At 37.6% G+C, this 26233-nt stretch overlaps 3 protein-coding genes and 1 long non-coding RNA gene across 7 annotated transcripts; 2 read left to right on the forward strand and 2 right to left on the reverse strand.

Moving 5' to 3' along the window:
- Positions 1-6082: 6082 nt before the first annotated feature.
- On the reverse strand, positions 6083-10976 carry LOC121782658. 3 transcript variants are annotated; one of them, XM_042180605.1, is made up of 6 exons: positions 10705-10976; positions 9662-9788; positions 8916-9178; positions 7659-8557; positions 6589-7471; positions 6083-6497 (listed from the first exon to the last, which is right to left on the reverse strand). In XM_042180605.1, the coding sequence occupies exons 2-6, from the start codon at positions 9703-9705 to the stop codon at positions 6217-6219; spliced, it is 2370 nt and encodes a 789-aa protein (XP_042036539.1). In that variant the 5' UTR covers positions 9706-9788; positions 10705-10976; the 3' UTR covers positions 6083-6216. The 3 variants fall into 3 exon arrangements, with proteins under 3 accessions (XP_042036539.1, XP_042036538.1, XP_042036537.1); XM_042180604.1 differs by having other exon boundaries at positions 7659-8521; positions 9662-9834; XM_042180603.1 differs by having other exon boundaries at positions 9662-9834.
- A 3731-nt stretch (positions 10977-14707) lies between these two features.
- Positions 14708-16770, forward strand: LOC121781263. Of its 2 annotated transcripts, none has more exons than XR_006046167.1 (4): positions 14708-15511; positions 15601-15898; positions 15971-16060; positions 16151-16770. It is a non-coding gene; the product is annotated as an uncharacterized LOC121781263 (long non-coding RNA). The 2 variants fall into 2 exon arrangements; XR_006046168.1 differs by having other exon boundaries at positions 14708-14945.
- Positions 16771-20443: 3673 nt separating this feature from the next.
- LOC121780552 lies at positions 20444-22483 on the forward strand. Its single transcript, XM_042178140.1, has 10 exons — positions 20444-20578; positions 20954-21030; positions 21121-21201; positions 21369-21497; positions 21584-21670; positions 21762-21815; positions 21910-22000; positions 22080-22151; positions 22220-22289; positions 22398-22483. The coding sequence occupies exons 1-9, from the start codon at positions 20503-20505 to the stop codon at positions 22237-22239; spliced, it is 687 nt and encodes a 228-aa protein (XP_042034074.1). The 5' UTR covers positions 20444-20502; the 3' UTR covers positions 22240-22289; positions 22398-22483.
- A 105-nt stretch (positions 22484-22588) lies between these two features.
- Positions 22589-25050, reverse strand: LOC121780553 (protein PEROXIN-4-like). Its single transcript, XM_042178141.1, has 6 exons — positions 24970-25050; positions 24713-24768; positions 23942-24061; positions 23722-23850; positions 23098-23227; positions 22589-22844 (listed from the first exon to the last, which is right to left on the reverse strand). Exons 2-6 carry the CDS (start codon positions 24716-24718, stop codon positions 22756-22758), a joined length of 474 nt encoding a protein of 157 aa, XP_042034075.1. The 5' UTR covers positions 24719-24768; positions 24970-25050; the 3' UTR covers positions 22589-22755.
- Between the last annotated feature and the right edge of the window lie 1183 nt (positions 25051-26233).

Below are 26233 nucleotides of genomic sequence, written 5' to 3' on the forward strand. Positions count from 1 at the left end.
TTTAAATTGCAACATTGAAGTGTGTAAAGAAAAATATTTCCTCTTGAGTGCCCACTCAAGATATCCATATTTTTTATTGGCATGAAATTTTAGAAGGAGATGTTAGATAATATTTTAGTAAGAAGAAAAAGATTTATTTGTATATATAAAAAGTGGATATCTTGAGTGAGAGAAAAGAAAATTTGAATATCTTAAGTGGAACGGAGAGGATATTGTTTTATTGCATTTTACATGTGATATATAGATGCCCACAAGAATAATAGTTTTTTTTCACAAGAATAATAGACTTATGTAAGGATATGATTCGAAGTAAACATATTTAGATCCTTACTTTTTTCATTTAACGTTTTTTAATTTTTTTTTTCTTTTTAATTTCCAATCATATTGATTCATGAATAAACAAAAAAATTACTGAAATTTAATTAAAATGGTGAAGGTTAAATAATAGAGAATAATGAAAAAAATACATATTAAAATTAATACTATAAATTTTGTAAAAACAACCTCACCTATAAGTCTTTCTGTCTTTGCACAAGGCGATACCATCATCATAACATATAAAAACCAAGTTTTGGATAGAATTTTGAATACATTTATGAATTTTGGGCAAAATTTCCAACAAACTTAGAGTAATTGTCTTAAAAATCGTGTATTATAGTTTGCATCGTAATAACTCGAGTTGTTTTTTTCCCATGATCTAAATCACAATATAATATAGTAAAAAATTTACCCAATAGTATTTTAATTTTAGTCAATTTTACGCGCTACATTTTTTTATTTATATAACACAATTTATTAATTAATTGTTAACAATTTTATGTTGTTTATAATTTTTTACATATATTATCTATATTTAATAATTCAAAATAATTTAATAAGAAAAAATAAATTATTGATAATATTTATGTCATTTAAGTATGAAAGAAAATAAAATAAGACATTTCAATTATAAAAATAATTTAAATAAGTAGGATTATGAAAGTATTTAATAGTGTAATCATGATTATTATAGTGATACATATTTATAATTATAATAGATTTTTTAAATTTGTAGAGTATTTTGAATTTAGTAAAATAAATTTATCTGTAAATATTTTAATTGTATTTATTATTTATAATTATATAATTTTTATATGTAGTTTTAATTGATCACACTATTTATTGGGGGTATGCTATATTGCTAACTATTATGTATTGACATTTTAATGTTATCGTGTTGACATTTTTAATACACTACATTGATGAGTTAATAGAGTTAGCAATCTAAATAGTTAACAATTGATCGCACTATTATTTATTGTATATTACATTGTTGTTACATGTAGTAGTTAATTGTCAGTCTAAGGTACTCTTTTCATGGATATGTCTCAAACCCATACTTATGAACACTAAAATGCGTATGTTATTAATTCGAATTTTAATATTATAGTTAACCTTGTATACTACTCTCTTCGTGCAACAAAATAGACTAGTTTTGCTATTTTGGACCATCCATCAAAATTAGATTAATTTTAGAAATGGAAAGTTTTTAACCAATACTCTCTCCATTCCATATAGACGAGTGGAGCTTAAGCCCTTACCCAATAGTTCTTTTTTTTTCTAATTTGTAATTTTTGTTGAATTTTTTGAAAACCATGTACTTTTAGCCCTTACAAAACCAGGATTTCTGAAGACTAAGTATTGGACTGAATTTGAAATTCTGAAATAGTTGAAGAAAAGCAACAACAGTGATAGTGGTTTGAGGAAGAAGAAAAAGACAATTAAATATTAAATAATATAATAATGATATATTCCTACAAAAAAGATACGAACTTAATTCTGGCCTCTTTAAGAGCATCCGCAACGGTGGCAGCCGTCGCCATCGCCGTCCGCGCTGCTGCGCTTGCGCCAGCGAGCAGCTGACGTGTCACGCGGCGATTGGGCAACGGCTTTTAAATGTTTTTTTTAATTTAAAATCGGTTTTTAATTAAAAAAACCGATAAAAAAATTTTCACTTCCCAAAAAAATTATAACCGTTTATTACCGTTTTTACACTTTTTTTATTTTTTTTTATTTTTTCCCCCCAAAAATACACACTTTCATCTATAAATACCTCCACTTTCACACCAAAAAATTCACATCAAACTACACAATTCTCACCTTCATTCTCTAATATCCATTCTCATCTTCATTCTCTCATATCCATTTTCATCTTCATTCTCTCATACCCTAACAATGTCCGGCCAAGGCGATGACAACCCGCCCTCTCACGGTTGGAACCCCGAATGGTTTGGTGCACAACCGTTTCCTAGTCCGGAAATGGAATATTCTGCCTCTCCTCTCACCCAAGATTCGGCCGTTCCGGGTGGCTACCGGCCATACCCAATAGATGACCAAGGTGCCTCCGAAGGGCGATACGGGTGGACACCGGAGCCTAGGCCGACCGCCCCCTTCCAAACTCCGCCGGCTCCTACTCGTAGCGGTGTCCGAACACCGTACACTCCGGCGGAGATGGATAAATTGTTCAAGGCGTACTTCGAAATCTCCGAAGATGCAGCGGTTGGCACGAACCAATCCGGCGATCACTTTTGGTGGCGCGTCTCTCGCCGGTACAATGCAAACCGGACGCCAGGAACGATCGAGCGCAACGAGAGTATGGTGCGCAACTGCATCGGCCGAGCCAACGAAGAAATTGGCAAGTTCAATGGCTATTTCGTCTAGGAGTCGCGGAATGCCGGGAGCGGCCGGAGCGAGGTCGATATCATCACTGCCGCGCTGAGCACCTACCAATCCTTGAATGGTAAGTCGTTCAAGTACCTCAACGTTTGGCAGGAAACGCGGTTCCACCCGAGGTATATGGGAGGCGTAACATCCTCTTCGAGCGGCTCCTCCAAACGGTCAAGGTCGGTATCCCTATCCGACTCCGGCTCCGAAGAAGTGGCTAGCCAACTCGCCGGAGCTAACTTGGGTAGCCCCGACGCCGGACCAAGCGGTTCACAACGCCGACCGCAAGGAAAGAAGAAGGCGGCGGCCGACCGTCGGCGCTCCGCGACTCCATCGGCCCCCGCCCCCGAACCCGCACCCTATGTTCCACCTCCACCCCCGAACAACTCGTTGTGGGCCCTTTTGGCCCAACTCAATATGACCGATAGGTCAACTATGACCCCCACGCAACTTCAAACGCACGAGGACATGATATTGGGTCTCAAAAAACAATTGGGGTTGGTACCGCCTGATGCGTAGTCTTCCTCGGGTAATATTAGCCAATAATCATGTAATTTTTAATTTTTAGGAGTTTAATTATTTAATTTTTAATTTTTAGTATTTTAATTATGTAATTTTTAATTTTTAGGATTTTAATTATGTAATTTTTAATTTTTAGGATTTTAATTATGTCTTTTTATTTTATTTGTAATTTGTAATATTTATTGTGATTTTTTAATGAATTTTAAATTAATTGTGCTCGTCCTTGCGGAAGAGCACAGCTGTGGGTGTTGTGCTCTTGCCAGAGAGCAGGAAAAAGTGGGGTCGGGCCCACAACCGTACCGCTGGCAAGAGCACGGTTGTGGATGCTCTAACGTGCATATACTGTTTGGTCATTATAAACTTGATTTAGTAGAACTATAATCCAATTGAATTCTTCTTTAATTTTAAAATTTTCCTGGACTAGAACTATGCAAATACTCTATAATTTATTATTCAGCTTATCCATGGTTGACTTTGCTTGGTATAATTTTAGTTTTTTTCTTGTTTATTTTTCAATTTAAGTATACGTAAGTTTGTATGTTTAAAATTATTCATATTTACTTTATTAAGTGAAATTAATAATAAGAAAATTTAAATTATAAGAACTTTTTATTTACTGAATTTATTGATTTGCGTTTGAGTTGTTTAGATTGAAAAAATTTTAGATGATTGATACCTAACAAATTCGGAGTGTTAGTTGTAATTTAATAGAGGGAATATTTTTTTAGTCCGCGAACTTTGCTAAATATTATTTTAGTCTGTAAATTTTGAAAATATCTTTTGAGCTCCATCATGACTCAGTATCATTTAAGCTACTTTTTCACTATATCAATTTTTTTGAGGACAAAAATACCCCCAAGACCAGTGGCGGACGTAGGATTTTGCGGATGGGGGGTCCAATATATTGGTAACAATTGTAGTCTTGTAGTTGTAGTGTATTTTTTATGTCGTCGTAACTGAAAGTTGCGACAAAGATGCGCATAAGATGAGTAATGAGATAGAAATAATTAAATGATATGAAAATTCAAGGATGCACATAAGATTTCACAATTGGGTATAAAAATAATTAAATGATATGAAAATTCGAGATATGTATATATTTAGTATTATTAATTATAAATAAAATTTGAAATAAGTTAAGTGATAACATCAAAATTTTGGTGTATAATAGTTGTAGAAAAATGAAAGATATCACAAAAAATTGCAAAGAAAATGAAATTATTAATTTTGAATAAATTTTAAAGTAAGTTAATTACAATGTTTTTATGAATAACCACTTGCGCAATTGAGCAGTTACGTGATTGGAATGAATATAGTTAAGTTTATTTGGAATTGTTGGGGGTTCCATGGGTTCCCCAAGACCCTTAATAGGTCTGCCACTGCCCAAGACCATGAAGGACATGGTGGGTATCATTTACTGTATAGCCCATACTAATCAAATTTTTTGCGTCTACCCCTAATAACGGAGTCATTTCTTTTTTAGTAAAAATGAATACATTTATTCTCACTTACTTTTTCTTCTCTTTTATTTTTTTCTCTAGTTTTTCTTCTCTCATACTTTATTATCTTTTTATTTAATACATTACACATTTTTTTAATGATCTTCATGTCAGAGAAAGAAATATCTTCACTAGAGTGGAAGAGAGGGAGTATTAATTTTACATACACCCCACTTCTCTCTTACTTTCTAATTTGTCTATTTTTTTGTATGGGGAATAGAGTATTTATTACGAGATCCAATTGGCAGGTGGGTGGGGCCTTCTATATTTATTTTGCTTGGACAACTGGAGATGGTGCCATGACATTAGAATTGAGTCCGAAAGTGGCAGTGGAGAGTGGACCATGTGCATATATAATGAACTATAGTATTTGTGTTTATGCTACGAATATAAATAAATAAAAATTGACATAAAATAAACATTCCTAGAAAAACTTCCGCATCCGAAACCTATTTTTTGTCGAGCATTTAAATCTCAAGAATTTAGTAGCCCAAGTGTTTATCTCTATTTTCTTTCTACATCCCTATTTATATACATGTAAAGCACACAAAATTAATCTTAAACAATTAATACTATACAATTCCGATTTTAAATATGAAATTATAAAAATATTAATAGTATGTCATCAAAAAAATTAAAATAATGTAATTAGAGAAAAACTAAATCACATAATTAAAAAAATTACATTATAAAAAATGAAGTCATAGGATCCATGTAATTGAGCCCTTATGGTAATAAACAAACTTCTTGTGTGTCCTTGATCTTCTTCTCGTTGAGACCGGACAAATCTCTAGTCATTGTCGTGTAGTACAAAGCTAGGAAGCCAATGTCAATGGATTGTTTCATTTCCGCGCGCATTCATTACTCCTATATTTTCGGCCGGGGAAGTTGAAGATGTAGTCACCACCTTGCCCTTCCCCTTAATTGTGCTTCACTGTCTTCTGCCCGATTGGACGGCTTCTACTTGGCGTTTGGCTCACCAACACGTCCTCGGGGGCATCTTCGAAAGTGCTCTTCAATCTCGTCAATCAAACAGAATTTAGTAAAGCTGAGATCATACTGTCACTTCGAAGATTATCATGCGACAGAAAGTTTTATGTGAAATTAATGGTATTTAACCACTCTGTAAGACTGTAACTGCTGATCTCCCAAAATTATCATACTGTCATCATTATATTTACATTGGACTGAATGTATTAGTAGTAGTATTTAGAAGCACCAGTTGCTGAAGTAGCACATTCATATTGGAAACAAAGATTTCATGAAAGAAAGGAACATGTTGAGAGTCCAAATGCACATATAAATTTGTAGTAGTAGTATTTTATTTCATTCATTTATAGTCCAGTTCACATTTGGAAGTTGAGTTTTGTATATGAAACTAACAAAAAAAACAGATACTGTGAGTACTAAATACAAACCAAAACGAATTCGAAGCAAGAGGTCTACTAATAACAACATACATATAATTTTATGTGCGGGCTACAAGTTATAATCAGCATTCTAACTCGTTCTTCCTGCAAGCCATTCTTTGTCTTTTCCTGCCATCGACATTCCCTAACCGCGACCTTTCTTTCAAACCATTCCTCTTCTTCCTAGGCCTCAAATCTTTTGCGCTTATGGTGAACTCATTTCCTACTTGAGGAAAGCTGAAGTCTGCAGGATTCCTGTTGAGAGTGCACTCACCAAAGGCTTCATTACTTCTTGCTGTCCGTCTCTCAAGCTCATCCGGTCCATCCAAGAGAGTGGTTTTTGAGTTTCTGACCACTTTAGGTACTAAAGAAAATAACACAATCAAGATAAATATTGTCAAGATAAAAATGAAGAAGTATTGCAGTAGTGAAGGGTCTTATCTTATCTTACTTACCTCTTAAATTAGGTGAAGATGTGAAAGAGCTTTCGCCAGAGGAATAAACACCATATCTTAACAAAGAACTGCCATTTTGAGGAAAGTACGGCCCGCGAAGGAAGCTGTGGTTCTCCTTTCCATTTAGACGCGGGTGGTGCTTGCAGGAAGACAAGGGCTTATTAACAGGACCTACTTTGTAAGAAGGGCCCGATTTAACTCTCTGATCCATCAAGGATAACAACTGCATTGCTGGAATTGTATCGTTCTGGTAAGGATCTGATGATCCTATAATTCTCCCCTCTTTGAGCTCAGCCACATCAGGTACAGCTGTCTTTCCCTTGCCGTCGACAGTCCTTCCTCTGTGACACTCGTCTAAGAATGAATGTCGACTCGGCTGAATGGGGGGATTGCTGAGACGAAAAGGTACATTATCCGTGGCACGGGAATACAGCATATCTTCCAATGAAATAGACTTTGGTCCCGCCATTATAGAAGCTGATGTGGGATACTCCGGTTTCCTCAGTTGGCTTGGAGTAGATGAACTCGAGAGTCTAAAGTGACTTTTCTCTGGTTTGCTCATATCCATCCAGTATTTATTTGGTTGGACACCCATGTTTACATTTGCCACTTTTAAACCATTTATTCTGCTGGGAAGAGGAAAACGGACCGTGCCATCCACAGCAACTGCAGAAGAATATCCTTTCGTTGTATCATTGATTCCCAGCAGATGTCTCCTCGAATATTCAAGTTCTCTTTCATGTTGGTTTCTGGCCAACAGTTCAACTATTTCTATTGGTATGTCATCTGATGGTCCAAGTTCTGCGTTGTTATCCTTGTTTCTCGGCTCAGATATTCGCTTGCCTTGTCTAACAGTCTCATAACTGCAGGAGACAGGGGCATCCTAGAGAAAAAAGTAGCAGAGGAGAAATAAGGCACACCAAAAGAAAACAGATTTTAAACACAAAATCTTCATTTGTACAATTTTGATCATGAATTGGCATGCTACTTACGGGAATTAACACCATTGATGATTAATAAAGACAAGAAATCTAAAGATAATGAATACGAAACTTCATCTTTTTAGGTACCAAATTTTTTTGCAGGGGAAAACGCCTCTCCTCGTAAAGAATAGTGGATTGTTGCTCTTCTTCCATAGCATCCTTCTCTGGAAATTCCAAATTGAGATCAGGAATGAACCTATGTTCCCTGACACTACCTACAGCATCCATAGAACTATTGAGTGAAAGGCCGAATGCCATGGTTCCTCCGATATTGCAATTTCTAAAGATTCTTTTTCTGGGAGGCAATAAAGTGTCATCATCTGTTCCAACTTCCGGTGTCTTAGCCATGGAAGGAGCACCTCCCAGATTTGTCTCCACAGGAACCACTTGTTCCTGTAAATTTGCAGAGGAAACGTTGTTTGGCTCTCCCATTTGGGCCATTTCATCCTCTCTACGGATGTGCCTCATCTTTTTGTTCGCATCAATAGCTTTAACCTTTTTGGGCTGGACCTGCTGAGTCCTTGGAAAATCCAATCTCATAGAATCAACCACTTTAGTTACGGTATCAGTAATTTCGACTCGCCTAGAACTTTTTTCCGCATCAAGCACAGGGCCCTTAGTTCTCTTAGCGAAATCCCTTGGAAAGGTTGCTGCTAGAGGCTCTCTGTCTTCTTCAAGAACGATCTTTCTTTTCCTCCCAGGACATTGAGCAGCTTCTGCAACACCAGCAGGGATGGCTACCTGAAGCTGAGGAACTAAAACTGCTTCCATCTTAGTAGATGCAATCTGCACTCCACCTGATGAGGCAGATCTTGTCCTTGGAATACTGCTAGTTTGATTCCTTTTTTCCACCAATATATCAGCCAAAGATCGTAGCTTCGGCTTTCTCTTATGTGGCAGTACACTGAAAGTACCATCGCTTCCCGATGATGTGTTATCTGGCTCTTCAACTGCGCATGAAGAGTGGTCAGCAAGACATACCATATCTGCACCATTAGATACAAAATGATCTTATCGTTGCTAGAAAAATAAACAGTGAGCAGTTTCAGATACATTATTATCATTGTTTTCCCCTTCTGCAGTTTTAACCAATATTGTAAGGGTATAACAAATACAACAAAAAATTCTCAACACAATGTTGTTAACCATATCTATGGATCTATGGATGCACAATTAAAAAATTTTGCACAAGAAACCAATTTATCTACTCCTGTCACAAATACATGGTTTACCAATAGCGATTTACCATATTTATGCATCTCTATGACTCTATAGTTCCCAAACTATACACAAAGCACACCCTTTTAACAAATTTTCCTTGAATTTCACTTAGTCTCCCTTTACCTGTGTTGTCTCTCCTGAGTATGGAGAAGCCATCCTTTGCTCCAACATTCTCACAAGAACTTGTACTGGGATCACTTTTGGTCGCCACTTCTTTTGTTGTTCTCTTCATTTCAACATTTGGAATGCAGCTTGAACACTGCCACCATCGAAATTCAGGAACAAATAGAGGAGGCAAATTATTCACTGGATCAATGTCTTTGCCTTGAGAAGCAAACGGAAAACATGTCTTCCAATCTTTTTTTCTCATCCCAGCAACAAAACCACTGCATTAACATTGGAGAAATGAATATATATGTTGTAATAAAATGAATCAGCACGCATAAGAAATGTATATCATTTCTATCAGACCTCTAGCTTTTTGTATCATCGTCCAATATTCTATCAGATCACACCTTAACTATAACGAAAAAGGAATAAAGCAATATCTAAAGAAGAAGATGGAAAGTAAGAAAATAACTACTGCTAAAACATTGACATTTGGTTTTTCTAAATACTATACCCGGTATTCATACATAAAAAGATCGGTTGTTGTGCAAACTGGATCAAATATATATCACTTCCTGATTGAAACATCCATAAAGGAAAACATGCTTCTATACAACAAATTTTGAGCCATTACACTTCACATAGTTGGAAGCACTCAATATCCCACGCGATTCTACCTAGATGATACATCTCTAGGGCCCGTCGCACCTACAATATGCACTGTGCAGAAAACGATATCAAATTAATTAGCTTGTACTCACCGTATAGAAAAATGCTCATGTTCTGGTGGCTCAATCGCTTCCATGGAACTACTAATGTCAATAGCTATTGAGCTAATCTGAACAAATGATCCTACTTTCGATGTAGAATCTGCAAAACCACTGTTTCCTGGACTTTCTCCCAATACAACAATATCCATTTCAATAACATAAACCTAAGAAGCGGTTAATAAATGAAGTTATTAGTACACAGTCGCAACAATTAGTGCATAAAATCATGGTATGAAATTCCTATAACCTAAGAGTTTAAAGATAAAGATACAAGCAGTTACAGTCATTAACAGAATGAACTAATAGACAAGCAATTAGCAAAAGTGAAAGAAGCATATCCATCAATTGCAAAGTGTGAATTTATGAGTCTTGCTTTTACTACACAACAGTTGAAACCCTAATTAAGAATCCCAGCAAAGGACAAGCTTTATCCCATAAAAAACATACAGATGCCATCATGCGATAGAGATAAACGAACCAAAAAGAAAGCAAAATGAGACAGCCCATAAAAGAACAATTTCAATTTTAGGGTTTTTCTGTTGGAGACATTCAACTTTCAACTTTGAATGAGATCGAGAAATTCAACTAGGACCAACAATTAACTCAAAAACCCGTACAGCTCAGCAATCACAACTGTGGAGAAACGGAAATGTGGATCATGATTTTATGTGTTAATTTGCTTAGCTAAAATTAGGGTTTATTGAGTCATAAAAGCTGCGATTATTGACTTATTTCGTTACACCAACTTCACCAATGACAAAAACAGTAAAGAATAAGCAATAAAAAAAGTGCTCAAAATGATGAGAACGTGATAAGAAATAACACACCAAAAAAAAGGACAACAAAAATAAATAGATAAACAAAGGTAAATTTTGAAATCCACTGATAAATAGATACGGATTTATCAGGTAAAAAATCAGCTAAAACCTAGTAAATTTTCAATAGGCGAATAATAAAAAAGAAAAAAACAATAAATCAGAAAAAATAAAAACGTAAATGATACTGGAAGAAGAAGAAGAAAAGAAAATATGCACCTTTTTCTCGGATCGCGAAATCAGATGGAAAAATCCGAGAAGAGAGAAATTTCTCCAGAAATCACTCCGAAACAATCGGATTCCAGCATAAGCTTCTCTCCAAATTAGAACAATCTCCACCGTTTCCTCGAAGCGATTCCACAGCTGCGCCGGAGAAATTGGCGCCGGAAACCGCCGCGTGCCCTAGCGTATTAGGTCTGAAATCCGAAATAGAAAGAGAGGAGAAATGTTTTAGAGAGAGAAACATGAAAATGAAGAGAGAGGAGCTGAGTTTCTTTTTCTCTTTAGGTACAGATTTTTTGGCGTCTATACATACAAACCCATGTGTTTGTATACAGAGAGAGCTCCAACCAATGAAAGAGCGCCAGCGCGACATTGAGGTGCGATGTTTATCACTACCCACGATGAAACCCTAGTCAAACGAGAGTCCAGCCGTGACGCACACGCGCAGATCCGCGAGGTAGGTGAACGGTCGCTGTCTTGTCAAAACATGGTCCACGCACTTAACTCGCATTTCATTTGTGCGTGCGTTCACGGAAGGAGAGTGAGAGTGGGCTAGGATTTGGGATGCGAGGAAAAAGAGAACCCTAAATTTTGTGGTAATTAAGAAGGAAGGTATCAAAAAAAAAGAAAAAGAAATAAAAATTTTTGGATTAATCATGTAGGTAGGTGGGGATAAATTGTGCTAGGGTTTCATTTTCTCTTTTTAAGCTGTATTTGCCATTTTATTAAATTAGTAAAGTTTTGTTGTTGCATGGCATAGAAGTCATGTGAAAATCTCACCTTTGAATTTGCATTTTATGTGTTCAATTATTGTAAAATAATAAATTAAAAGTATATACTCCCTCAGTTTTCTTCCGTGAAAATATGTCTTATTTTATATATCTAGGATTTAAAATATCATCTACGGAGTACTTTTTTTTCCATTTTGGCTAACTTAACCTCACTTCAACCAAATAATCACAATTGCATTCTATTATTAAATAAATATATAAAAGTTGGACGCGCATTCCATTAATTATTTCTTCGTTTATTTTTATAAAGTAAATAATATTTAAAATCTGTGTCGAATCAAAATGGGACTATAAACGGCGGATGACGAGAGTAAAATGGTGTTAAATATGTATATATATAATGCAACGTTTTATTGAATATCAATAGTGTTTTGCACTGTCAAGACAGATATAGTGACAGAATGATATCTAACCCACATGTATTATGTTGATTTCTATAGATTGAACTTTAATTCTCGATATTCACTTTTACTAAGTAATTAATGTTCAAAACCTAAAAAGTAAGAATATCATGCCGTTTTCAAGTAATTTTAATTATAAGGCACATAGTGACTCTAATCAAATACGATAGGACACTTCGTTTTTCGGTACTATATATTGAAATATAGGTAGGTTTCTTTCATAATAGTAAATTAATTGAGACCATATAATGTAGTACTTATAAATATTTTATAAAAGATGAACTGACACGAAGTCTTGATTATTGTTGACAGTTTGAAATAATTAAGGATTATATGGTTACTTTAAATATGTGTCATAGGTTGTCACATACATGAAAATAAAAATTAAATTTTGTAATAAAAATGAAAGAATTGGTTCTTATGATATGTCGCAATCACGATCCAAATGTCAAGAAAAACCCTACCTCATGTCTGTACCCAAGCGAGCCACAATTATTTATCTGAGCAAAAACAGAAAGAATTATTTTCAGTATTATTTGGTACTCCTATATTGCATATGCATATATACTTAAATAATGTATCATCTTTAAGCAATTCTCGAAATAAATGTTGGAATAATTATTAAAAAGTTATACTTTTTTCTTATTTAAGCAAATGATTATAATGTTAACTTGCTAACTCATTAACGCGTTGTATTGAAAATGTCGACATGATCACATTAAAATATTAACACAAATTTGTGTTGACATTTTAATATATTGTGTTGACATTTTAAAATATCAACTCATCAACACAGTGTATTAAAATACTATCAACTAAGTTTATGTTGACATTTCAATATCATCATGTTGACATTTTTAATGCACTACATTAATGAGTCAACGGAGTTAGCAACTTAAAAAAAGTAGCAACGAATCACACTTCTGGCAGTATATCTAATATATTTAGTTTTGATAAACTTAACTTAAAATACTGTGTACAATTGAATAAAAAAGGTTGTCCTTTAGTCGAAGTATAACTAATAATCACGATAAACGCATTCATGAGATTATGAATTTGGTATGTTAAAAAAAAATTTAGTTAATCTTGTTTAGTGGTAGAACATTTTGAACAACTTATTTAGCAATAGTATTTCATGTAAAATTAATCAAAATAAATAAGAAAAATTACATAATATATTAAGCAGTTGCTCCATTAGTGTGCTTAGTTAGCAATATATATTAATTATCTATGAAATAATCCAACGGGGACCAGTAAAAATGTTGTAGGTTAAGTAACGTGGATTATTAGCAAGAATTATGCATTCTACTATAATTGATATACATTATGCGAATTGAATGTAATTTGTTATTGGACATAACATAAATATACTCATACTCATACCCATACCGTGTCCTGTCGGAGAAATTTTGAAATGAAAATTAACAAATCATGTTCACACATTTTATTTAATTTGTTTTTATTTGTTAAGCAGTTCATGTATGTTCTCGGTCGCACGTGTTAATTGGATATTGTTAATGTAACAGTAAAAAGTTATTAATAAAATATTATATTCCCCGGTGCCGGTATTTATGGCTCGTTTCTTTTAGGTGAATTATATTAGATAGAAAAGTTGATGGTCCACATGTTTAGGGTACTTTTGTAAGGTATAATTAATTCTTGTTAATTAAGTAACATTATAGGAAAATTTTTGAATTTAGGGTGGGTTTAATGTAAATGTCGACATGTTTAAACATGTCAATGTCATTTGCGTTTTTCATATTTTGAATTATTTGTGTTTATATTCTACTATTTAAAAAGTGAATAATTTGAGAAGACTTGATTATTCATGAAGCTGTACAAACATGTATATACAAAAAGTTGAAATTTTGTATTGGCGTGTTTAAATACGCCAGGGCAATTGTCATTTTCCTTATTTATAAAATCCAAAAGATGTTCCCGTTTTAGGGAACTATTTTTCTAACTCACCCCAAATTCAAAATTTTCAAAAGTATAGTTGATGTTTATCATGTACTATTAACTCGTTAGTCATGAGCATAGCTCATATTTAATCCATGCATGTATATTAGCTTCATTCTTTTCCGTTTTATGTATACAATTTGGTTTTAAAAGCTAAAAATTATAATGAGATCAATCATTTATTTAATTACAAAGTACATAAAAACAAATGTGGCATTTATTCTTTTTTATCTACATAACTTTTAGATAAATTAATAGATACTACTAACTTATGGTTCAAATTGACCTAAATCAGACAAAACTATTGGACTTTGGATAATATATATATATATATATATATATATATATATCAAATTATCAATGATTTCGTAAAGTAAGACTATTGAAAAAAAAATCATACTCCAATATGCTACTCCAAATCAATTAAAACAAAGACTAAACTAATAAATGATTATTTTACCCTCAGTCGAATCGAAATCTGTTCAATCTATTTCGGTTGCTTGCGATTCGAAATGCACCACTGTTAAGTTATTGAAGGGTTATAAACTTCAGTCTCTGTATAAATTGTCCAAAACAAGAGGAGCAATTTTTTAGATTTTTCTTTGATGTCCAAATATAGGGATGTGGGAGTTTTAATTATTTAAAAACTGAGCCTAGAATTTCAAAATTAAAAATCCTGTCATAAAAAGACAAAGTGGGCCCAACTGATGACCCACCAGCGATAATTCTCTGCGTCTCAATCAAACTACGCTGAAGAATCTGTCCAATGAAAATGTCCCACGTGTCAGAGTGCATCCTTATGCAACCAGCAGCAGATTGTATCTTCTTTAGCGCCAAAATTCCGGTTCCCTTCTCTCCGTTTCCGAGTAATTTCAGTTCAGTAGCTGTAGCTCCCTAATTAACTCATTTTATGAAAGAATCCATCAACGCGATTTATGCTGTTGATCTTCAATCAAATGTGTACTAATCACGGAATTGGATAGAAGGTCACAGGAGAAGAGGATTGTGAATTTCAGCCGCCAATCCAAACCCTACCGAATTCTGCCGAAGCATCGCATCCAACAGCGCCGCGGTTGTCTCATCCGGTGTAAGGCTTCGTGTTTATGTGTTTGTTGATTTTGGATCGGCCTTTTTCTAGTGCTTCAACTGAATTACCCATTCCTATTTACAATGCCATCTATATTCGTTGCTTGTTGTGGCAGAGAGAAAAAAATTGAATGCAATTTAGCAATTAGATAAACCTTTTATTCTGTGTTATCTCCCTGAAATCACAAGAACGTAATCGAGAACAGAATGATGGTTGAAGTTGTAAGTATATGTATCCAACCTCTGAACTTAGCTGGCTCAAAATGTATGGTAATGTGATTGATGAACTGCATCAATTGCTACGATACAAAAGCGGACGAGGCTGATAGGAATTAAGCAATTGATGCAGTTTTGGAGAGAAAAACCCGATGGCTTTGATGATGGGGTATGCAAATGATTCTATGATGCGTGTGGACTCTTTGAATTTTAAGTAGAGTTCCTGAGTTTTCGTTAAACCTCTGCTTATAGGGGTTAATCATCTTGATGATTGTATCAGTGTAGTTTTGACTATTCCTTCTTCTCTTCCCCTCTGTTAGCTGTGGTTTTCCTTTGGAAAAATTGTCAAAGGTAAAATTCAGCAAGTTTTTAGTTTTTGAACAGGTTTCCTGTCTTTGTGACATCTTCAATTGACTTCTAAATTTGTATATTTTTCGCAGAATGATTTCATATGATTTAGGTAGAGCATAATAGAGGATGCCACTGTAAAAGAACTGGGTGTTTTAAGAAGTATTGTGAGTGCTTCCAGGCAAATATTTCTTGCTCCGACTAATCTAACTGGAAAAACATTGAAGGATGTGAAAGAGAAGAAAACTGGTCTTTATCACCATTCAGTAGATTCAGTAGCATTTATCCAGCAAGCCAACGCGGCCATCAATGGAGCTATTGGAACTCGAAGCAAGAAGAGTAGAAATCCGCGCATTGGTTTTGATTGGACATCTAGTAGACAATTTTAAGGTCATCTCATCAATTTCCTTTTCCTATATAAGGTGATTGGTTTATATCTGATGAAATTTTCTTTTCTATCAGGAACCATTCGAAAACTCATGTTTTCCGTCATTTGTTCAGCTGTCTAAACCAGACCACCCTGCCAAATTAGGACTTTGTTAATCCGTGCAGGTGAATTTTGATCCTTGTGGTTGTGTATTAACTTGTTAGTAACCAAGTGTTTTTGGCATATAAATGTAATTTCTCTTCCTATGATTGAAGGTCTCTTTTAAGTGGCATCCTCCAATTACATCATGTGAAGGAATTGTGCAAACTCTTGGTTGAAGTATCAACAGAAGCAGAGTGTTCCAGTTAGGTTTCACCGCCTCAGAGTGTGCAGTTTCAAATCGTTGATCATTTTGGAAACGGTGACGAGAACATCTGCAACGTAATTGTTAGTTCAGCGCATGCGGTTTTGTTGATTGCTTTGATGGATTAGCTACGTAACTATTAGGAACCATACATATTTTTGTGTTATCCGAGACTTAAAATTTGACAGTCTTGAGTTTTGTATTTACCCTCCTTGGAAGAAAAGAGAGTGGTCGATGGTGGCATTGGACACCATCAAAAGCCAACGGAATGCTGTGGAACTGCCGGGAAAAGTAGCATGTAAAGATAGGGCATCACTTTGTGAATCTGATGGCTATGATATTCAAAATGGAAGACCATTTGTGACAAACGAGATGCAACGTTTATGGTGGCTGCTAAGGCTCCATCCACTCACCGTCTCACAACCGAAAATTCAATATATTCGATATTTTTTCGATACAATATTTTTCCTCATCCTAAACTCATGTTGTTGGGAATCATGGCTGGCCTCTCATGTGCAGGGAGAAGGGTCAATACTATAATGGTTCGGTATTATTGTACTGGTAAATAAATATTTGATTTCGTACTATACTACATTTGTATAATATATGGAGTATGTTTATTTTGGGACAAAATTCAGATGGTAAAATATCGTGTGCCTCGCACTTCGCAAATTGATGACCATGGGTAAAATTTATGTATGATTAAAAATTAAATAGTCTATTACACACAAAAAAAATTTAAATACGCATTTTTTTCCCAAGACCTTGTTTTATGTTACACAGTCAATTTATACTTCACCTACTATAACGCTAATAATTAAACTCAAGTTTTCTGAGATTGGTTTTTCTTTAATCAGACAACTAATTATTTTGTTTGTATTCACAAAACATATTTAAAGCCTAAATGATTAAATATAAGTACATAATTTTCTCTTAGTCTCTGTTCTTGTTCTACCTACTATATAGTATCTTACTTAACAAAATATTTAAAACATCGTATCTTGCATGTTACAAGTATGATTAAAATCAAAACTCAATAATTTGTACATCATTATTGCTCTATTTTACAAAAGTAAAATTCAAATTTTAGTACTATCATGGAGCCGATTAATAACAGAAGTGAGAATTCGTGGCTTTTGCTCTGATCCGTAATAATAATGGTGGTTGCGGTGTGGCACGTGCCGAACTTCATCTCTCACGTGCGAGCCAATTCAGTCTCAACTTCCTGCTATTAGAGCATCCACAATGGCGCCTAGCGCACCGCCTAGCCGAGCCCCGGCGCTAGGCGGTCCGCTAGGCGAACCATTGTAACCGCCGAGCCGGTTTTCGGAAAAAAAATCGCCTAGCGCTAGGCGATGTGTGGGCGCTGGGCGATCCGCTCGGCTCCATTATAGGCTCCGGATCGCCGAGCGCATCGCCCAGCGGATTTTTTTTTAAAATTTTTCGAAACACTATATATACGCGCTTTGTACTTCATTTTCATTCGCACCACTTGTTTTAACGAGTTTTCTCTCTATCTTAATTTCTGTACAAGAGCAACAACGCGAAATGAGTAACTCGGGTGGTAGTGGGGGGATGCTGAGTAGTACGAACGTCGAATGGCCGAAGCGTTGGAGGCCTATACGACCCGCGAGATAAACCAATGGATGCAAAGAGCCTTGCAGCCGGCGATACCTCGACCTCGCCCAGTTGTCCACCGCAGAGAAGTGATTGATCGTGATCACGTAGCTGCACATCAGCGCCTATACGAAGACTACTTCGCAGAGGAGCCGCGGTTCAACGCCAACCTTTTCAGGCGACGTTTTAGGATGAGCAGGGCCCTGGTTATGCGTATTGTTAACGCTTTCGAGCATCGATATCTGTATTTCCGCTTCAGGCACGATGCGGCTGGCAGACCCGGCCACACACCTATTCAAAAGTGCACTGCGGCAATCCGGCATTTGGCCTACGGAGGCGCGGCAGACATGTGGGACGAGTACTTCCACATCGGTGAGACGACTGCCCTGGAATGTATAAAGTATTTCTGTCAGGGCGTGATTGAAATATTCAGTGATCAGTACCTTCGAAGCCCTACCCTCGAAGATTGCCAGGATCTGATGCAAATGCACGGGGAGAAGCATGGGTTCCCGGGAATGTTAGGCAGCATAGATTGTATGCATTGGGAGTGGAAGAACTGTCCCGTTTCCTGGAAGGGGTTCTACACGACCGGCTACAAGGGAAAGAATCCCACGATGATCCTCGAGGCCGTAGCTGATTATCGGTTGTGGATTTGGCATGCGTATTTTGGAGTAGCCGGTTAGAACAACGACCTCAACGTCCTCAACTCGTCGCCCCTTTTCAACGAGCAGTGTCAGGGCGTCGGTCCGGCCATCAGTTTTGTCGCCAACGGCAACCGGCATGATATGGGCTACTACTTGGCGGATGGGATATACCCTAGGTGGCCCGTCTTTATGAAGACGATCCGAGGCGCATCAGATGTGAGGAAGACCTACTTTGCGGCACGACAAGAGTCGGCGCGCAAGGACGTGGAGCGGGCATTTGGTGTGCTCCAGTCTCGATGGGCGACAGTTAGGGGTCCAACGCGTTTGTGGCATATCGACTGCATTGCTGATATAATGTACGCATGTATTATCATGCACAACATGATTGTCGAAGACGAAGGTGTACAACTGACTAGTTGGGCCAACGACGATAATGAAGCCGGTCCAAGCCACGGCGTGGCCGCCCCCAACGTACGGAGTGGGGTACCTCACGATGAAGCCGGCCTCCTCCAAGCACATGCCGACATGCGCCAAACGGATGCTCATATTCGACTTCAAAAGGATTTAATTGAAGAGTTATGGTCGCGGAGGACTGCACGAAATTAGTTTTTTTTTTTAATTATGTAATTTTTTAAATGTACTTTTTTAAAATTTAAATAAAATTATTGCAAGTTCTGTATCTGTGGCGTAAATTTAATTATGTATTTTGTGTGATTGTTAATTATTTGTTTTATATAATTTTGAGTGATGTGGCTAGACTATGGCTGGGCTATTTGCTTGTCTTGATGATATGGCAGGAGGATTTTTAGGTGATGTGGCAGGAGGAGTATGTGACTAGGCTATGGCTGGGCTATGGATGTGGCAGGAGGAGTATGTGACAATAGCGCCTAGCGCACCGCCTAGCCGAGCGCCGGCGCTAGGCGGTGCGCTAGGCGAACTATTGCAGCCGCCTAGCCGATTTCGCGGAAAAAAACCGCCTAGCGCTCGACGGTTCCGCGGCGCTAGGCGGTGCGCTAGGCGATCCGCTAGGCGCTATTGCAGCGTCCGGATCGCCTAGCGCACCGCCTAGCGCGAATTTTTAATTTTTTTTGTTTCCGAAACACTATATATACGCGACTTGCCCGTCATTTTCATTCGCACCACTTGTATTAACGAGTACTCTCTCTATCTTAATTTCTGTACAAGATCAACACCTAGAAATGAGTAACGCCGGTGGTAGTGGTGGGAGTGGTGGGGATGCTGAGGAGTACGAGCGTATAATGAACGAAGCGCTAGAGGCCTATACGAACCGTGAGATTGATCAATGGATGCAGAGGGCCTTGCAGCCGGCGGTACCCTCGACCTCGACCAGTGGTACACCGCAGAGCGGTGATTGATCGTGATCACGTAGCTGCACATCAGCGCCTATACGAAGACTACTTCACACAGGAGCCGCGGTTCAACGCCAACCTTTTCAGGCGCCGTTTTAGGATGCGCAGGTCCCTGTTTATGCGTATTGTTAACGGATTGGAGCAACGATGAAGACGGCCGCCTCCAAGCACATGCCGACATGCGCCAAACGGAGGCTCATATTCGACTCCAAAAGGATTTAATTGAAGAGTTATGGGCGCGGAGGACTGCACGACGTTAGTTTTTTTTTAATTATGTAATTTTTTTTAATTAATGTACTTTTTAAATTTTATTAATATTAGTGAATTTTCTCGTTTTTGTGGCGTAAATTTAATTCCGTATATTGTGTGATTGTTAATTATGTCATTTTATATAATTGTTATTAGTGATGTGGCTATTGATGTGGCTGGGCTATTTATGATGTGGCTAGGCTATGGCTGGACTATTTATGATGTGGCAGGAGGATTTTTAGTGCTGATGATGTGGCAGTGGCTAGGCTATGGCTGGGCTATTGCTGGGCTATTCCTATTGTGGAGGGCCTTGTAAACCCAACTGCTACGCCAAATTACCACACCACGCAATTGCTACTCGATTCCACTCCGCCGATCGGAAAATGGACCATTCCGCCGCCTCCGCCGAGATGCGCTCCGACTTCCTGCAGCTCCTCCGCAGCCGCCGGACTGCCGAAGGTCGTTTCTCACTCACTTCACCCTGTGTGTTGATGTAATTTTGTCAGTGTTTCGTTGAATTGCGGTTTTGTTGAGAATGATCCTCGCGCGATTTAGTCTCGGATGAGAACTAGAGTTGAAGCAGATGTTACAGTAATGGTGCTTGTTTAGCATCGCCTGATCGCCTCATCACTTTGATTGCACATTCTTCTGCTATTTGCACAAGTTTTGAAGAAATTTCTGAATTTCTGGATTTTTTTTGGCTATAATATGTGGAGATCCTGGTTATGAATCTGTTATTCGTCTTAAACGCATTCAGTATCACGAATTATTGTTTGTTGCAAAATCTGTCACAATCGTCGAAGCATTCGACTAAAATTCAGCAAAACTGTGCAGTTCCTCTTTCTGTTGAATCTGCGCAGCCTGTAAAAGATCCACTATTTCAGGAAACTCCGACGCCAACCTACAGTGAGGTCGAAACCGCGTTGAAATTCCTTTTCGTATCACTTGATGGACAAATAAGCAGAATCTAACTCACAAATGTTGTTATGATGAATCATCAGGCTATGGAGTCGTGTCCAAAGAAAGAGATTCCGAATTTCAAGGAACTGCTTCAAGAGGAGAATTTTTACCTAACTACTGAGGTACTATGATTTCTGTTTTCTGTGTGGTTTTTGTGAGTGTATGTGTGCGTCTTGAGCTTACACAATAATAAGACTATTGGGTGTCTATCATTTGCGATGTCTTCAGAGTTATGAATGTGATACGATGGTAGATATATCTCTTAAATTTGAAATGAATTTCTGACCAGGCAGGGGAGCAAGGACGTCTGCCGGTAATGCTATTGAAGCTGAAAGAGGTTACTCCGGAGAGAAGGCCAGCAGTGGTTTTCCTGCATAGCACACATAAAAACAAAGAGTGGTTGAGGCCACTACTTGAGGTATAAGATGCTTCGTGATGATTAGGCGTTACCTGGTGTTCCGTTTAGCAGATTGATCCATAGCATGTTCTTTTTTATATCTTCAGGCGTATGCTTCAAGAAATTATATTGCTATAGCCATTGATTCGCGTTATCACGGAGAGCGTGCTAGAAACTTGACAACCTACCAAGATGTATGCCTCCTAAGTTCCAAGTCTTTATTGGTAAAATCAATATAATTGCACAAAATATGAGTTGGATTAACGTTTGTTACAATGTATGTAGGCTCTAGTATCATCGTGGAAACATGGAGATACGATGCCTTTCATTTTTGATACGGTATTGTTCCACCCTGTTTCTGTAACCGAGTAATTGAAGAAATCAGCTCTTTTTCCCCTTAGTTTGATATTCTTGCGTGTACTCAATATATCAGGTATGGGACTTGATAAAATTGGCAGATCATCTTGTAGAAAGGCTGGATATCGATCCTTCTAGGATAGGAATTACTGGTGAATCACTGGGAGGTAAGTTACTGCAAAGATGGTAGTATGTATGAAAATCTTATTCTGTTTACACCTTTCAGTAAGATATTCCATCGTTCAGGAATGCACGCATGGCTTGGTGCGGCTGCTGATACTCGTTATTCAGTAGTTGCCCCCCGTAATTGGAGTTCAGGTAGCTGTTCCTGACACATACATGACTACGTAAACAAGTATACAGTCTCAGTACTTAAAATATTTCAGGGGTTCCGTTGGGCGATTGAGCATGACATGTGGCACGCTCGAGTTGACAGCCTTAAGCACGTATTTGAAGGTTCATGACTCAATATAAGAACCGTGTCTGCATTTCATTGATTCCTGCAGTATATATATCTTGACTCCTAAACCTGAGGAGGATTCTTTCTGTGTTGTTGGTTTTCAGAGGCGAGAGTTGACTTGGGTACCGTTACTGTACCGAATCTTTCGGTACGGTCATACCGTACCAAAAACTACGGTATACCGAAAAATCGGTATTTTTTCGGTACGGTAAGTCCGGTATTTCGGTATAATTCCCCAGCTCTATTCATTCATCAGACATCAGCTATGAAAGGGAAATGAACAATTTGGAAAGGATGCTAAAAACATGTTAACAAATGCACACTTGAATGAAAAGCACATGGTTGTAAGGTTGAAACATACACTTATACATGCAATTATGTTATGCATCATCACACTTCCAAGAGCGAGAAAATTACTCCGAACTTGGGTAAGTCGGAATCCAGCGCTATAAAATCCTTCTCTTACCCCTTCTTGGTCATGGCTGCAAGTCTTGTGTACATCTTGGCCATAGAATGGAATCCTCTGACGTCACCAGACCGGAGAAGGTTGCCTATGCAATGACAGCCAACCAGAAACACATCACTAAAACTACTCCTAAACAAATCACAAGACAAGCTAGACTTCCCCAAATCACATGTTCAGAAAATTAGATTGTTGCATGTTCTTGAGAGCGGGAATCTGAATTCAAATAATTTTAAGTGCCATTTCAAACTTATCTCAATGTTTCTTGGAAGCTGTAAAACTACTCAGAAAGTACCACAATACCACACGGGTAGTTTATGAAGGAATCTGGGGGGAAATACCTGAATCACAGTTCAGCGGGCTATCAGCCTCTGGATGAGCCATCAGAGCGATTATAGCTCGACAAACTGATTGCAGCGTCCATGCTGGACTCCAAGCATTCTTCAATATATCAAGGCAAATCTCACCTGTCTGCAGGAAAACAAAAATCACAGCTTTAAAATTATTCCATATGACATCTGCTATCTCAAATAAAAACATCAACAGAAAATGCCAATAGGCCATGCTTCATCTTTATATGGTAAGTTAACAATGATCGCAGAAGTGTAAGTGACGTGGTCAAGTTCAAGGATTTTTAGCTATGATATTGCGGCTAGTAGTATGCCACGACCATAAGCATGTGCAGATGCTTACGAAGTTCAACTCATTACATTCATTTAGTCATATATACCCAAAGCATTACAATCTCAATCATTTCATGTCACAAACTATGGCATCATTTGGATCCTTAGTTTCGTCACTCAAAGCATACGTGATGTTTCTAATGCAGAATTTTTAAGTTCCACAAACAACTATACAGACAGAATTCCAGCAAATTTCATCATCTACCTTGTTCAGCGAGACTAGAAATTATCGCTTTGGCTGAAGACAATATACCTTAAAACTTTAGGAAAGACAGTAAATACCTTGAAATGCACATTTGGATGGAATATTTTGGTTAAGAACCGAACTTGAGGTGGCTGCAAAGGATACTGCTCAGGTACAGAGAAAGCAAGCTGGAAAACTCCACCCTCATAAGGAGTTTCGGATGGCCCCTACGTATCACAGAAGTAATATTTTATCAGATGCTCTACTTGGAAAACGTCTCATGGCACACAACGAAGAACAAGAAACAGTAAAATGTACCTTTATGAGTGCAGTCCATTTAAATATGTTTGAATCATCACAAACGAGTTGGATATCAGGATCTGCCGTTTTCTCTCGCTGCACTTCTTTGTATTCCTTAAAGAGCCTTGCCCTTGATGCCTATTTTAAGAGCATTGACTTTGAAAAGTTCTCAAATCTCAACAAAGACTTAGCATTGGATAATTTGATAGTTGAGGCCTTTTCGCAAATAAAAGGCATGAAATCCAAGTCTCATCGTCAAAGAATACGCTTCAAGAATCTATTCCTCCAGTTCAGTGAACCCCCTTCTAAAAATAACAATCCTGATAGAGACCAAAAGTAATTCACTCTCCCACTGCCTCCCAATTTATAATTCTTTAACCTATGGATATCTGTTCAGATCAATTCTCAAGCAATACCCATTATTTTCGTATTAAGTTTGCAGTTGAACTCGAGTCGGTATCTTATTTCAGCTGGATATTCAGTTAGAATGTCAACATAGTTTAGTAATAACTTTCAACTCGCCTCCTTATCCCTTCCAATAGAGGCATGAGTACAACAATGGTGTAATCATACAAAGTTGAGCTACAAAACTAAATAAAAAAAACAAATTTCGTCAAAATGAAGTGGAAGCCTAACAGAAATTTCAACATTCTAGGGTTACCACCAACATGCGAAACAACGAATTTGTATAAATTTGTGAAATGGAATCTATTCCCAATCATACGAAAAGATAGGTTAAGACTGAAAACCGAAATCATCACAACACTGAAAGCGGTCAATAATACTAACCTGCATTTTGAACAACGGCTTTTGCTATCAAATTCACACCAATTCTCAGGTACGGTCTGCATCAATTGAAGAAAAAATCGAAATTTTAATCAACAATTAGCAATATTATGCTACCGATCACAAAGCCGAAAGGCCGAGAATCAGTTAAACAGATACACAGAAGCGATTTTCTCTGGCTAAAAAAAATAATCAAACAAAACGAAAATCCTGGTTCTAACTCAACGCAATCGAAAATTCACATGAAAAAAAAAAATTACCGTAGTGAATTGATGAGGCTCAGCTGAATTGAGATGGAAACTTGAGAATGAAAAACGTCACAGAGAGGGAAGGAAAAGGAGCTCTACGTGGAGAAGCTGTAATCATATGCATTACGGCGCACCGTACTCCCAGGAACCGGTAATCCTCTGTGTGACGGCGCATTACGCCAAAGAACGCATTGTACAAACTCACTCATTAACTGTAATCTTTATGTGTAATTTTTTTTTCCAACCAACTGAATTACGCTTTAAAAATATCATATATTTATGCAATTTATTGTTCTAAATTAGTTTATAGATTTTGGTGTTGCTTCTCATTGATTTGCGACTTTCCCTTCTTTCTTAGAGCATCCGCATCGCTGCTTTCCTTGACGGACGACTTCTGTGCCGCTGATGGGCTTTGTGCTGTCCGCCGTTGTGCTCTTTGCCGCTGGCACGACTCTGCTCGATACATAGAGCACGTCCATGCCGCTGAGCAGGCTGACGCGGCGCGACGGGATTGGCCAACGGCAAAGCCGTTGGCATTTTCAATTTTTTTTAAAAAAAATAGAATTTAATTTAAAAATCTTTTTTAAATAAAAAAATATTTTCCCACTTCCCAATAAATTATATCCGTTTTCTCCCCACTTTTAATTTATTTTTCAATTTTTTCCCCAAAATTCACATTTTTATCTATAAATACCCCCACTTCCACACAAAAAATTTCTTACCACACTACACAATTCTCATCTAAATTCTCTTATCAATTCTCAATCTTTCACTCTTACAAAAAAAAAATGTTCGGCTCCGGCGATCACCCCTCCGACTCCCGCGGTTGGAACCACGAATGGTTTGGCTCACAATCATTCCCTAGTCCGGAAACGCAATTCTCAGCCCCTCCTCAAACCCAAGGTTCTCAAGTTCCGGATGGCTACCGGCCATACCCGGTGGACGACCAAGATGCCCCTAATGGGCACCCGAACCCGGATCGGGAGGGAGCGGCGGCTCTCAAACTCCTCCTCCTCCTACTCCTACTCCTCGTGGTGTCCGCACCCCGTACACTCTGGCGGAGATGGATCAGTTATTCAAAGCCTATTTGATTATCTCCGAAGATCCGGAGGTTGGCACGAACCAAAGCGGGGATAGGTTTTGGTGGCGCATCTCTCACCGGTACAATGAAAACCGTCCGGATGGAACCATCGAGCGCAATGAGAGTATGGTGTGCAATTCCATCTTCAGAGCCAATGAAGAAATCCAAAAGTTCTAGAGGCATTACCTCCAGGAA

Source organism: Salvia splendens, chromosome 20 (assembly GCF_004379255.2).
Source record: "Salvia splendens isolate huo1 chromosome 20, SspV2, whole genome shotgun sequence".
In the NCBI taxonomy this organism is placed as follows: Eukaryota; Viridiplantae; Streptophyta; class Magnoliopsida; order Lamiales; family Lamiaceae; genus Salvia; species Salvia splendens.

Excerpts from the sequence above, each read along its gene's own strand:
- LOC121782658 (XM_042180603.1), bottom strand. The coding sequence starts at position 9,819 with ATGGATATTGTTGTATTGGGAGAAAGTCCAGGAAACAGTGGTTTTGCA. Across the intron at positions 9,179-9,661 it reads CATGAGCATTTTTCTATACG|TGGTTTTGTTGCTGGGATGA; the intron begins GTGAGTACAAGC and ends ATGTTAATGCAG. Across the intron at positions 6,498-6,588 it reads ATCTTCACCTAATTTAAGAG|TACCTAAAGTGGTCAGAAAC; the intron begins GTAAGTAAGATA and ends TATTTTCTTTAG.
- LOC121780552 (XM_042178140.1), top strand. The coding sequence starts at position 20,503 with ATGGACCATTCCGCCGCCTCCGCCGAGATGCGCTCCGACTTCCTGCAG. Across the intron at positions 21,498-21,583 it reads GGTTGAGGCCACTACTTGAG|GCGTATGCTTCAAGAAATTA; the intron begins GTATAAGATGCT and ends TTATATCTTCAG. Across the intron at positions 22,152-22,219 it reads CCCCCGTAATTGGAGTTCAG|GGGTTCCGTTGGGCGATTGA; the intron begins GTAGCTGTTCCT and ends AAAATATTTCAG.
- LOC121780553 (XM_042178141.1), bottom strand. Across the intron at positions 23,851-23,941 it reads AATGGACTGCACTCATAAAG|GGGCCATCCGAAACTCCTTA; the intron begins GTACATTTTACT and ends TGTGATACGTAG. Across the intron at positions 22,845-23,097 it reads CCCGCTGAACTGTGATTCAG|GCAACCTTCTCCGGTCTGGT; the intron begins GTATTTCCCCCC and ends GTCATTGCATAG.